At 42.2% G+C, this 12,423-nt stretch overlaps 2 protein-coding genes across 2 annotated transcripts in view; both read right to left on the reverse strand.

Annotated features, from left to right (window-relative positions):
- The window catches only part of LOC134655403 (putative phosphatidate phosphatase), a 214,056-nt gene that overhangs the window by 131,208 nt on the left and 70,425 nt on the right, over positions 1 to 12,423 (reverse strand). The gene's annotated exons all lie outside the window — the stretch shown is intronic.
- LOC134655425 (hillarin) overlaps positions 2,956 to 12,423 on the reverse strand; it is a 56,518-nt gene continuing 47,050 nt past the window's right edge. The window contains exons 7-15 of the mRNA XM_063510892.1: positions 12,173 to 12,395; positions 10,800 to 11,026; positions 10,198 to 10,416; positions 9,402 to 9,610; positions 7,889 to 8,019; positions 7,247 to 7,390; positions 5,565 to 5,678; positions 4,320 to 4,497; positions 2,956 to 3,137 (exon numbers count right to left, since the gene is read on the reverse strand). Of these exons, the coding sequence (XP_063366962.1) occupies positions 3,001 to 3,137; positions 4,320 to 4,497; positions 5,565 to 5,678; positions 7,247 to 7,390; positions 7,889 to 8,019; positions 9,402 to 9,610; positions 10,198 to 10,416; positions 10,800 to 11,026; positions 12,173 to 12,395 (1,582 nt within the window). The 3' untranslated portion in view covers positions 2,956 to 3,000. The remainder of the gene's footprint in view (positions 3,138 to 4,319; positions 4,498 to 5,564; positions 5,679 to 7,246; positions 7,391 to 7,888; positions 8,020 to 9,401; positions 9,611 to 10,197; positions 10,417 to 10,799; positions 11,027 to 12,172; positions 12,396 to 12,423) is intronic.

The following is a 12,423-nucleotide window of genomic DNA, read 5'->3' on the forward strand; positions in this document are numbered from 1 at the left end:
TGGTGGCTGACGGTGTGTTATGACGCCGTGGTACTTTCCACATGTCGTCACCGTAAAGACGGCCGTCTTTTGCGGCCGCTATATGACGGCACCGCTTTCGGAGGAATCCAAAGCTTAAGCTGTTGTGAACCTCAGGTGGCATGAGCTTTCTCTGCCAAAAATGTGGGAGGTCGTACCGCTCACGCATCGGCCTCCACAGTCACAGAATAAGTAATAGTATTATCATACAGAATGGCCACGCACCGCCCCGCCCCGACTCGGATTACCTCGCCCCGCGACTGGCCGCGACATGAATCTGACGGACTTCTGGCATGCTTTCAGTAGAGCGACTTACGCACACATACATAATGACACGTGTACAGACGTGCCGCGCACACATATAAACGTAAATCATTTTTGATGTATGGCGTGTCCGCCCTGTGCCACAGTCACCAAACCCGTTGTCTAAACAGCAATGCATAAATCGTCTGCAATAGACCAGCCAGACCAGCCAGCTTTAACCAGACCAGCTATCATGGTCGCATTTTTATCACCTGTCATGCTATCGTAGAAATAGTTCTACGGCTACTTCGGACCATATTTTCACGGATTCGGATCGGATTCGGATAGGACGTAGTGCGAAACCGCTCTAAGGGTTGATTTAAACGGCTCGCGAACTCGAATGCGATTTTAGTTACATTCCGGACTGTTGGTTACGTCCAATTCAACCGACCGATCAAAACCCGCAATGTAATGAAACTCGCATGCGAGTTCTCGCATCGTCTAAATGAGCCGTAAACTGTGTACTTTAGTTATACTAAATATTTGAAATGTCTCAAGTGTCTTTAAAGGCTCAAATGTAATGTGTTTTTTAATTATGCTTTATGTTTATATTTTTGTTTCGGTGAAATTATATTATGAACTTTACTAAGCATCTCATTAGATTTATGTTGAAAGTACTTATATCTTATAAGAATCTCAATTGATCTGAGTATACATAGTTTTAAGTGTCTCGTTTTATAAGAAATGTATTATATTTCTTGGTGTGAAAATGAAACTATACCGTCCCCTTTTTAAATCGATACTCAATTGAATTGATATATACTTTAAGGATAAAAACCGCATTTAGAAAAGTAACATGCCATATATTTTATAAAATGTACATTATTGCCATTTCTTAAATAGGTAAATATTTAATGTTACAATATCTCATACTGGTTGTATCTACTCTATGTATGATAAATACATTGCTTCATTTCATTGTGCTTAGTGAAATTAAAATTAAATATGATAGTAATAAAATAAAGCAATCTATTCAGAGTTCGGAGTTAAGCGTATGCGGTGGTCGTTTTAAAGTACGTTGACACCACGGTCATAAACATTTTAAAGTGGGCTATGACTATACGTATAAGCATAGTAAACATAAACTGAAATAAGTGGCCATAAAGTGACCAAGCCTTCCATTGGCCGAACCCGGAATCGAACTGGCCTCTTAAGCTTACAGATGTAGTGAATAATTGTTTTCCATCGTATTTCCTCGGTTCGTATTTGTCATGCTACTTCAGTCAACCTCAGGAATTTTTGTACCAAGACTGACTGAAATAGCAAGATACGTTCATACGTTTCCGTGAAGTGGAAAATAATTATGCACTACATCTGTACGCGGCTAACCTCTAGACCACCCGGGCATTTTACGGACAAGTTCGTCAAAATTAAACCTTAATGATTTCCGTGCACAGTTTTAATAATATATTAGTGTAAATGCTCCTATTTCTGCTAATAGTGTTTGTGTGATATTATAATTATTATCGTGGAGTCAACTTACATCAAAACAAAACAATTATGTGTAAGGTATCTGGTGTTCGTGTCTACAGAATGATTATATGTGATGATATAATAATAACTTTAGATCCAAATCTTAAAATACTGTACTTAAATTTATACAAAATATTATTTTTCTTATAAAATAATGTATATAAAATAAAGCAATTTAATTGCTTCAGCACAACCTCTATTACTTAAAATTGATGTATAAATTCATATAAAATTCAATTGACATAGAAATGTTAGCATAATATCATGTTTTTATAAATTTCATGGACGGATAATTCCTAATTATAATTATCTACATTTGGGTATAACTTTTTATAAAAGATTAAAAGTAAATAAAAAAGACAATAAATCTTGGATTTCATTTACATAACATACATACTCGTTTTTCATCCCCATTTGCGTTATTATTTTTATAATGTTATCATTAGTTACACACAACTGAATAATTTTCGCGTACTTACAAATAAGCAATTAAAATGAATACGACATTCATACATTATTCTGTCAAATATACTTTACAACAATTTATAAGACCAGCATTCTACACATACAATTTATTCTACTAGCATAATGTAATATAAAATATATATAAATACGTCGTCCTGCACGTGAAATATGTTCTAAAATAATGTTTTGGAAGTGTCAAAATGTCATTAAATTGACCTTATTGCATTCGTCATACAGCATACAGTTCTTGACGTGTATTGATAGATTATACTAAAACCTCAAATGGTACTGCTATCTCATTTGCATGTGTTTTTTTTAAACTATAACCGAGATTTTTCTTATTTCGGTTTAAAAACAAACAAGTTAGTACTTTACTCCCTTCAAACAAAGTCTGTATTCGCTTGTGTCATTTAAACAAATACTTAGGCATCACGCTCAATTCGCATTTAAAACAAACTGTAAAATCAACAACCAAAACACAACCTTACTCCCGTATTCTAAAGTTTATATTGGTTTGTTCCTTTGAATTGATTACCAACTAATTCGAGTACAGTCGCCATCAGATATATCGGGACGGCCAAGGTGCTCACAAATATCTGAACACGCCTCTATTGTAGAGGAGTTAAAATGCGTGTTCAGATATTTTTGTACACCTTGGCCGCTCCGATATATATGATGGCGGCTGTAGGGACGCGCTTTTCGAAACAGGACTTTGCTCCATCGATTTAAAGTAGATATTGCCTAGTTCCGCTTACTGCTGTTGATGAGGTATTTGCAACAGTGCGTGAGGAGGTGTTTCTCCTTTTCAACGGAGCCGTTCTGGTGTATCGCGGTGGGGCCGCCGCGTTCGCGGGTGTAGATGTCTAAGCCGTATTGACCTGAAATAAAAATATATATCATAAGTAAGGGCCCGGGCACACTTAGCGTCTTTCGAGCGTCAGTGTCTAGCAAACTATGGCTGCTGCTCGACGGCGAGTGGGACAGCGCTCTGCACGTGTATAGCTGTCCCGCTCGCATCTGTAATTGTAGATAATTACCTTCCTCCGGGAACGTGATGTAGAAGGACACCACGTCGTGCTGCACGTACTTGCTGAGCCGTTTCTCGTCGACGCCATTTTTGTGCAGCGTCGAGTGAGACAGCGCTATGCATATGTACAGCTGTCCCGCTCGCACATGTAGTTGTAGGTATAATTACCTTCCTCCGGGAACGTGATGTAGAAGGACACCACGTCGTCCTGCACGTTCTGCTGCACGTACTTGCTGAGCCGCTTCTCGCCGACGCCATTTTTGTGCAGCGTCGAGTGAGACAGCGCTATGCACGTGTACAGCTGTCCCGCTCGCACATGTAGTTGTAGATAGTTACCTTCCTCCGGGAACGTGATGTAGAAGGACACCACGTCGTCCTGCACGTTCTGCTGCACGTACTTGCTGAGCCGCTTCTCGCCGACGCCATTTTTGTGCAGCGTCGAGTGAGACAGCGCTATGCACGTGTACAGCTGTCCCGCTCGCACCTGTAGTTGTAGATAATTACCTTCCTCCGGGAACGTGATGTAGAAGGACACCACGTCGTCCTGCACGTTCTGCTGCACGTACTTGCTGAGCCGTTTCTCGTCGACGCCATTTTTGTGGAGTGTGGCCATGAAGTCTAACGCGGGGCTGAGACAGCGCTATGCATGTGTACAGCTGTCCCGCTCGCGCCTGTAGTTGTAGATAGTTACCTTCCTCCGGGAACGTGATGTAGAAGGACACCACGTCGTCCTGCACGTTCTGCTGCACGTACTTGCTGAGCCGTTTCTCGTCGACGCCATTTTTGTGCAGCGTCGAGTGAGACAGCGCTATGCATATGTACAGCTGTCCCGCTCGCACATGTAGTTGTAGATAGTTACCTTCCTCCGGGAACGTGATGTAGAAGGACACCACGTCGTCCTGCACGTTCTGCTGCACGTACTTGCTGATGCTGAGCCGCTTTTCGTCGACGCCATTTTTGTGCAGCGTCGAGTGAGACAGCGCTATGCACGTGTACAGCTGTCCCGCTCGCACCTGTAGTTGTAGATAGTTACCTTCCTCCGGGAACGTGATGTAGAAGGACACCACGTCGTCCTGCACGTTCTGCTGCACGTACTTGCTGAGCCGCTTCTCGTCGACCCCATTCTTGTGGAGTGTGGCCATGAAGTCGGCGAGCGGGCGCGACATGCGGAACTGGAGTTCAAGCTCGCGGCCAGCGAACACTAGCGCCTCCTGGGGATTATTGGTGTAATTAATTGATTAATTTGTTTACAAGGCTGGAGTGGCCTATTGCTAGGCAAAGGACTCTATATAGGTACAGTGGGCCAAGAAAGTGGTCTACCAGTTTTGACAAAAGTTTCTGCGAGATCTAACGATCGCTAAGGTTGACTTTTAACGTTGACGTTTAACGTAAATCGACCTTGTTGTCTCACGACGTTCAAACGAACCTCGACCGTAGACCACATTTTTGGCCGACTGTACGTATCCGGCCCCGTAGACAACATGCCAATCGCTAACGATACGTAGCGAACCAAACGCAACTGTCACTGTCGCACTAATATGGAAGAGTCAGGGAAGAGTGATAGAAATACATCAGAGACACAAAGCGATTCAATGGCGAAGCGCGAGCGATTGTCACCTTGGCTAGGCCGCCTGGATATTATGAAATGAAGCTTTGCATCAGTCTTTGGCAAAAGCGTCAAGTTCGTCTGGCCATCTACAACAAGGTCTACCCGGGGCGCCTTTTGTACACGTTTTAGAAATTCATTTTGCTACAAACTGCAGTTAAGCGCCATGTGCAAGAACAATATTATCTATACGTAATCTTAAAAGGAGCTGTAATTCAAAAGGGTATGAAGGAAATATATACTAGTGTTGCTAAGATCTTTGTCCAGCAGGAGGCTTGCCTTTTTGGTTGATGATGATGATGAGAGCGCTGGTGGCCTAGCGGTAAGAACGTGCGACTTGCAATCCGGAGGTCGCGGGTTCAAACCCCGGCTCGTACCAATGAGTTTTTCGGAACTTATGTACGAAATATCGTTTGATATTTACCAGTCGTTTTTCGGTGAAGGAAAACATCGTGAGGAAACCGGACTAATCCCAATAAGGCCTAGTTTCCCCTCTGGGTTGGAAGGTCAGATGGCAGTCGCTTTCGTAAAAACTAGTGCCTACGCCAATTCCTGGGATTAGTTGCCAAGCGGACCCCAGGCTCCCATGAGCCGTGGCTAAAATGCCGGGACAACGCGAGGAGGAAGAAAAGGAGATGATGATAAGACAGAATAAAACGAAAGGGATTTTACCTGGTGGGTGATGGGTACAAGGCCGAAGAGCCTGGTGGCTTTCGTCGGTCCCCATTCGCCGCTGGCGCAATCTGGTAGAGGAACCATCACTGTCTGCAACTCTGCACAGCAGATCTGAAAATATGAACACATATATTTACAGGAACATTCTATATACCACATTGTATTATTAATTTTTACTCGATAATCTGTCCGTGATCTGGGTTCTAGCAGAATTATCAGTGCTTCACCCGAAAGAGTGGAGCGTATTACTGAGCCAGAACCCTTTTGTTTTGCTGCAACGCACACAGCACATTTATTGATACATCTTGTTCCTGATTTTAGTTTTAGTTTGATATTGTTATATATTGTTTCTGTTTTTTCTGTTAATGTGTGTATTGTGGCAAGCTAATAAATGGTTTATCTATCTATCTATCTATCTATCTACATGAAAATGTATATTTATCTGTTAGAGAACAGAATAGGTAAGAGACAACTGAAACCTCGACTACTGGATGCATTTTAAATGTTCTAGCCCAATAACCCTTTGACCGTCAAAGACGTCAACTGACGCGCGCGGCTACAGGCTACAGCCCAATATCAACCTTCGTGCATTCCGACAAGGTTCACGATGACGCGCCGCGCAAGATACACTAAATTCTGAATTGGTCCTTCGAACCGGATCGATACGTGCATATTCCAAAGTCCCAACTGGTTCGAACTGTAAAGCTTGTAACTTGTAATGCAAGCGGATGTCACTTTTTGACAGCTTTTGTTAGAAAGGGACTTCCACTTGTATTACAAGTGGAAGTCCCTTTCTAACAACTTTTTGCACCAATGTACAAAAAAATCGAAATGTTTTAACCGACTTTTTGCCAGTATGCAATGCAGGCATTATGTTAGGTATTGAATAAATTTAAAAGTGGAAAAAATACTGTCTTGGGTGAGACTTGAACTCACGGCCTCTGGATAAATATTCCAGCGCTCTGCCATGTGAGCCAGCAAGACCTCATCCATAGCCAGCAAATCTTTCCACCGTATTATGGGTCTAGGGGACCCTTAGCGACATCTACCGTAAGAGCGTTACACTTCTTAAACGGCTACCGGAGTTCCAAGTCATATTGGAAATTCACCAGTTACGATGTGCTACCCATACTAATTTAATTTTTTTACAAGCAGAAACGTCTGCGACCGATGCTATTAAGCTTATAATAGATTTAAAAGTGGAAAAATTACTGTCTTGGGTGAGACTTGAACTCAGAGGCCGTGAGTTCAAGTCTCACCCAAGACAGTAATTTTTCCACTTTTAAATGTATTCTAAGCTTAATAGAGCGTTTTCCAAAAAAAGTGTACATTTCATTCTGTCTTCAAAATATTGACTTCTTGGGCTCATTTTACTCAGAATCATTTGTACATTCACGCCTCATACATAAAAAAATGTGTCCAAAAAATTCCTTTCCAGATCGTCACATTCTTGTATGAATTTTTTTTTATTTGTATGAACGTGACGCACTGGAAAAAATTTTTTTCATACAAAATTTTGGGACACATTTTTTAATGTATGAGGCGTGAATGTACAAATGATTCTGAGTAAAATGAGCCCAAGAAGTCAATATTTTGAAGACATGAATGAAATGTACACTTTTTTTTGGAAAACGCTCAGACGTTTCTGCTTGTAAAAAAAATTAAATTATGTTAGGTACCTTGAATTTGCAGACGCTCTTGAACTTCATAGGCTCGCCGGTGAGATACTCCCTCGGTGTGACAGCGTTCGCGAATATGTCGAGCAGGAAGGCGCCTGAGCACGGCGCGTGCACCCGGAACGATACAACGTTGCCGACCACTGACTGAAAATGAATAAAGCTTGTTTTATGAATTTAAGGGGAGGCCTTTGCCTAGCAGTGGGAGACAATAGGCTGGTAACAATAAAATGCTGAAGACTGGTCCCTAAAGCCATTTTTGGTGGTGCGTGAACTTGCAAACAATTATCGATAGATTATTGTAAATTGAAAACGGTAGGCCCTCAGTGCCTTAATTGAATTGATCGATCAAACACCGCAATGTAATTAAATCGCATATAAGCTCTCGCAGCGCATTGCGCTCGATCACGACATTGCGCGGTATGAGTTTAAGTGACGTCGTCTTCGATGTTTACGTGCTTTTAGCAACTTTTCTTTGTATAAGACCAGTACCTAGAGTCTGTTCAGAAAGAGAAGAGTCGTGGAATGTATTCGGCCCCATACATTCCACGACTCTTCTCTTTCCGCATAGACTCTAATTGTAATGAATGAAGATAGATAGACAAGATAAAAAAAACTGTATTGGTCCTTCGAGCCGGATCGTACCTGCATGACGAATCTCTTGAGGCTGACGCCGTCGAAGCCGTCGCCCTCGGTGTCGTAGAACTTGAGGTTGTAGTGGAAGATGAGCGAGCTCTGCATGTGTGCCGGCATGGCTATGCGCATAGTCGCCGCACCTACACATACAATATATATTATTGTCATAGACTAGGAATCCTCTAGACGGAGTTTAGAGCAATTATTTCATGAAACCGATGCTGCCAAAAATACTGGGGTGCGGGGGACGAGGTGAGCGAGTCCCGTGCCGTGATTGGTCCGTTCAAAGACACGGACCAATCACGGCACGGGATTCTGACACTGACTCGAAGATGGAGTAAAACTACCGTATATTTGTGACAGAGGGGGTAGCGTTACTATGCTCAGTCTAGAGGATGTCTTGTCTGTGAGTATTGTTAAGAGGAAAAGGGACGACTTCACGTGACCGCTTCCGCATATAAACGTAATCCTCATTTTCCAACAAAAGGAACTAGGGTGAGGTGTTCATCAGTTAGCCACTAGTACCTATACAAATAGCCAAGCGAATATCTGGCGAACGCGACGTTGCCGCTTGGTGCAACCAAGGGCATTAGACACCTAAGCACTTTCCTTGCCTGCCCAACATAAATGCTTGGGTTTATATGTAAAGATTTTGCGGCAACTTGCAGTAAAACTCGAATTGTATCTAAATTCAAGGCTCGGAACCGGTTTTTAGGGTTCCGTAGCCAAATGGCAAAAAACGGAACCCTTATAGATTCGTCATGTCTGTCTGTCTGTCCGTCTGTCCGTCTGTCCGTCTGTCCGTCTGTCCGTCTGTCTGTCCGTCCGTATGTCACAGCCACTTTTCTCCGAAACTATAAGAACTATACTGTTGAAACTTGGTAAGCAGATGTATTCTGTGAACCGCATTAAGATTTTCACACAAAAATAGAAAAAAAACAATAAATTTTTGGGGTTCCACATACTTCGAACTGAAACTCAAAATTTTTTTTTTCATCAAACCCATACGTGTGGGGTATCTATGGATAGGTCTTCAAAAATGATATTGAGGTTTCTAATATCATTTTTTTCTAAACTGAATAGTTTGCGCGAGAGACACTTCCAAAGTGGTAAAATGTGTGTCCCCCCCCCTGTAACTTCTAAAATAAGAGAATGATAAAACTAAAAAAAATATATGATGTAGATTACCATGTAAACTTCCACCGAAAATTGGTTTGAGCGAGATCTAGTAAGTAGTTTTTTTTATACGTCATAAATCGCCTAAATACGGAACCCTTCATGGGCGAGTCCGACTCGCACTTGGCCGCTTTTTTCTTCATAAAAATATACCGGTATTATTACGTTCTTTTTCGTTATTTGGCTTATTATTTAATTTTTAAGGGGAAAATCGAATAATACGAAGTTGTTACCTAAATACAAGATTCAGTCCTACGTAAAGAAAGAGCATAATATAATTACAAATATTGGTATATTTTGGGTTTTACAAAAAAACCGGTTCCCGGCCCTGTACCTATTAGCTTACCAGTGGAGTCTGTGTACATGACAGCTTTAGTGTTGGGGTCACTAAAGTACAGTCCATAGCGGAAGAACAGAGAGCGCACGAACGGCAACTCTTCGAAGTCGTGGAGTGTTATGGGTGTTTTGAGCAGCTGCCAGTCGGACTGGAGCGGGTAGAACTCGTAGATGAACTCGCGCGGGTCCGTCAGGAAGTAGTGGTCATCGTACTCGTATCTGAAAGATGTTACAAGTATTTTAGTGTGCCACGTAAAAATGGTTTGCTTATGGAATTATATGGGTCTGTTCATCTGTATTTTATTTAAGTAAAAAAAAGTAAACTGATGGGATTATAAATGGTTTTCTGTAAAGGATTAAATTATTCTGCCCCATTCATTTGGACGCCTATAAAGTTCTTGAAGTTCTTGTTCCGTTTTGAGTTCTGTCCAGCTTTGGCAAGATCTGGCGCTTGCGTCTCGAATGGGGCTCTAACGATGCACTTGAGGCACCTAGATGCACCTTCAGCTTGTTGCACAGTCAGCAACAGAAGTTGTAAAGCGGGCCAGGTGTCATAAATGATCTTGACGCGACTTTATTGTTAAGAGAATAAGAGCGTGTTAAGGAAATGTTCAACACCTCGCCCGCTTAGCAACTTCTTGCAACAAATTTGGTCTGGCGTCTTTGTATTGTTGCTCTTATCCTTTTCTTTTACTTTGTTTTTCATCTTTTTGTCCTGTGTATGTGTGCTTTATCGAATAAATGACTTCTTTCTTTCTTTCTTCTGCTGCTGACTGTAGGTTCCAGCGAGTTATATTTATACTAACCTCAAACTATCACTCTTCCCCCTATTGCCCGGCTTCGGCGCGTCCTTCGCATTGACGAGATGCCTGGCGCCCCAGTTGCACTGCACGAACCGCCAGGCGCCCGCCACGAACACAGCGTTCCAGGAATTCCGGAACCGGTTGTCTTCGAACCGGACGCCCGGCTGGTAGCCCGCGGATTTGCTGTAGCCCTTGATCACTACGCAGTGGAGGCCGGCGTAGCTGGAAAAAGGATCATCATCTTTAGTATAAGCAAATTACACTCGTTACAAAGTTTCTCCGTAGATTGTGGTATAGGTACAAAGTCTCCACTCTGGTCCATTTGGTGAACCTGCTCTGAGGTCAGGCAGTTTTCAAGTATATTCGCAAATTAAGTTAGTTGTCCACTAGTAAGTTCCAAAAATCTCATTGGTCTGGGTCAGAATTGCAATCATCTGAATCACATAGCGACAAAGTTGGTAAAAGTGCATTAGGTGTTTGATGAACTTTTGGCAAAAGCTCAAGATGTGACTGACCTTTTTACCTTTCTTTCTTAAAAAAAAGTAAAACATAGAATTAATCTAAATTAACACTGCATTGAGAAAAAGAATCACTGTTCAACATACCTGCACAGTCTTTTAAACAGCACATGGTAACTCTCAGTCCCGTGCTTGATGCCCCGCAGCAGACCGAGCGGTGAGTCCCCCCTCAAGTTGTCGTCAAACTGTATGTTGTTTAGGTTCTTCACAGTTATCCAACGGAAGATCGTCCGCGCCTTCTCCACGTCGGTGGCGCAGCGGCCGACCAGCTGCCGGACTAGGTCTGTGAACGTTTTTTGGTCTTCTTGGGCTACCTGGTAGGGACGAAGAAGCATCATTAGTGACGATCTCAGAAGAATACAGAAATGTTTGAGTTCCGGGTCTTGGTCATTCCATTTTCCGTTGACTTTGGCCGTTTTATGAAAAAAGAGACCGCAGATTTATTTACAGTTCGTAACAAACAGTTCTCTTATGCTCGTTAATTAAGAGTATTCTGGTGAGTAGGTAATAAATATATGCTTGTGCCAGTAAATCGGATGCTATTGTTTAGATCGTTGGACGTGTGCCTCTTATGTGTTAAACACGCACGAATTGTGAGAAACAGAAGGATATAACTGAGGAAGAGAGTTTCTGTAGTGTACAATGCATATTGATAAGCTTGACTTTACCAAACTTGAATATGCACTTAAATGGTGAATTGTATGGTGTAAACACTATTCTTCGTTGGACAATTGGTCAAATAAACAGTCCACTGAATTTAGTCACACCTTACTTTTCACAAACACTATCACTACTACACACTGCTAATTCATTTCGATCATTCGTCACCCGTGCTCATACCGATTTCAACCAGACAACAATCTCAACCATTCACAAACGGCCGCAACGTTTTCCTCAATCAATCATAGGTGATTGATCTTTATGACGAGGCAAGTGATTTTATTACTCGCTAGACAGACGTAAAACAAACTTTCTTATTACTTAGGTGCGACAACAGGCGATGATGTGTAAGAAAGTTATTGTTTTATGGATTGCTGATGGAAGTAATTATGAGGTTTTGATGGTGAGAATCCAGAGGTCTTTTTATTGCAAGTTTGTTGCCACTGATATTATGTTACCTGTAAAGGTAGGGTAACATATACCTTTACAATATTTAGTTTAGTATATCGAACAGAGGCTGGTACTTACGATAATAAGAGATTATGTATTTGCTTATTATGCAATTATTTTCAGTTGTTTTACATTTCAATACAGTATAAAAGTATCAATGCAGCAGTGGTGTCCATAGCATCCGATATTCACCCGATGCACCTATCATAATACCTTACTTCAACATCGAATATCCATTTACCAGGACATTACTTCTCTGACTCAGTAAATGGTGTGTCAGTTTCTACATGACGTCCTTCCTAGGCCGGCAAGAGAGAGAGAGATATGGAAGGATAGAAAGAGAATCTTACCGAAATAGCTATCTTATCGACGTCAGCGAACTCCACGGGGTCCGTGTAGATGTGGAACTTGGAGACGAGCGGCGGCTGTGGCGGCGGCGCGCGCGCCGGGTAAGGGGGCGCCTCTTCGCCGTCGACGTATAGAGACGACCCCGCCGCGTATTCTGAACGGCGTTCTTGGATGAGCTCCATCATCTCGTGGCTTTGCTTTTCGACTAGCGCTGCTGTCGCTGCCCTGGGGAAATAGTGAGATAAACGGTTAC

The sequence above is a fragment of the Cydia amplana genome, chromosome 16 (genome assembly GCF_948474715.1).
Source record: "Cydia amplana chromosome 16, ilCydAmpl1.1, whole genome shotgun sequence".
NCBI classification, from domain to species: Eukaryota; Metazoa; Arthropoda; class Insecta; order Lepidoptera; family Tortricidae; genus Cydia; species Cydia amplana.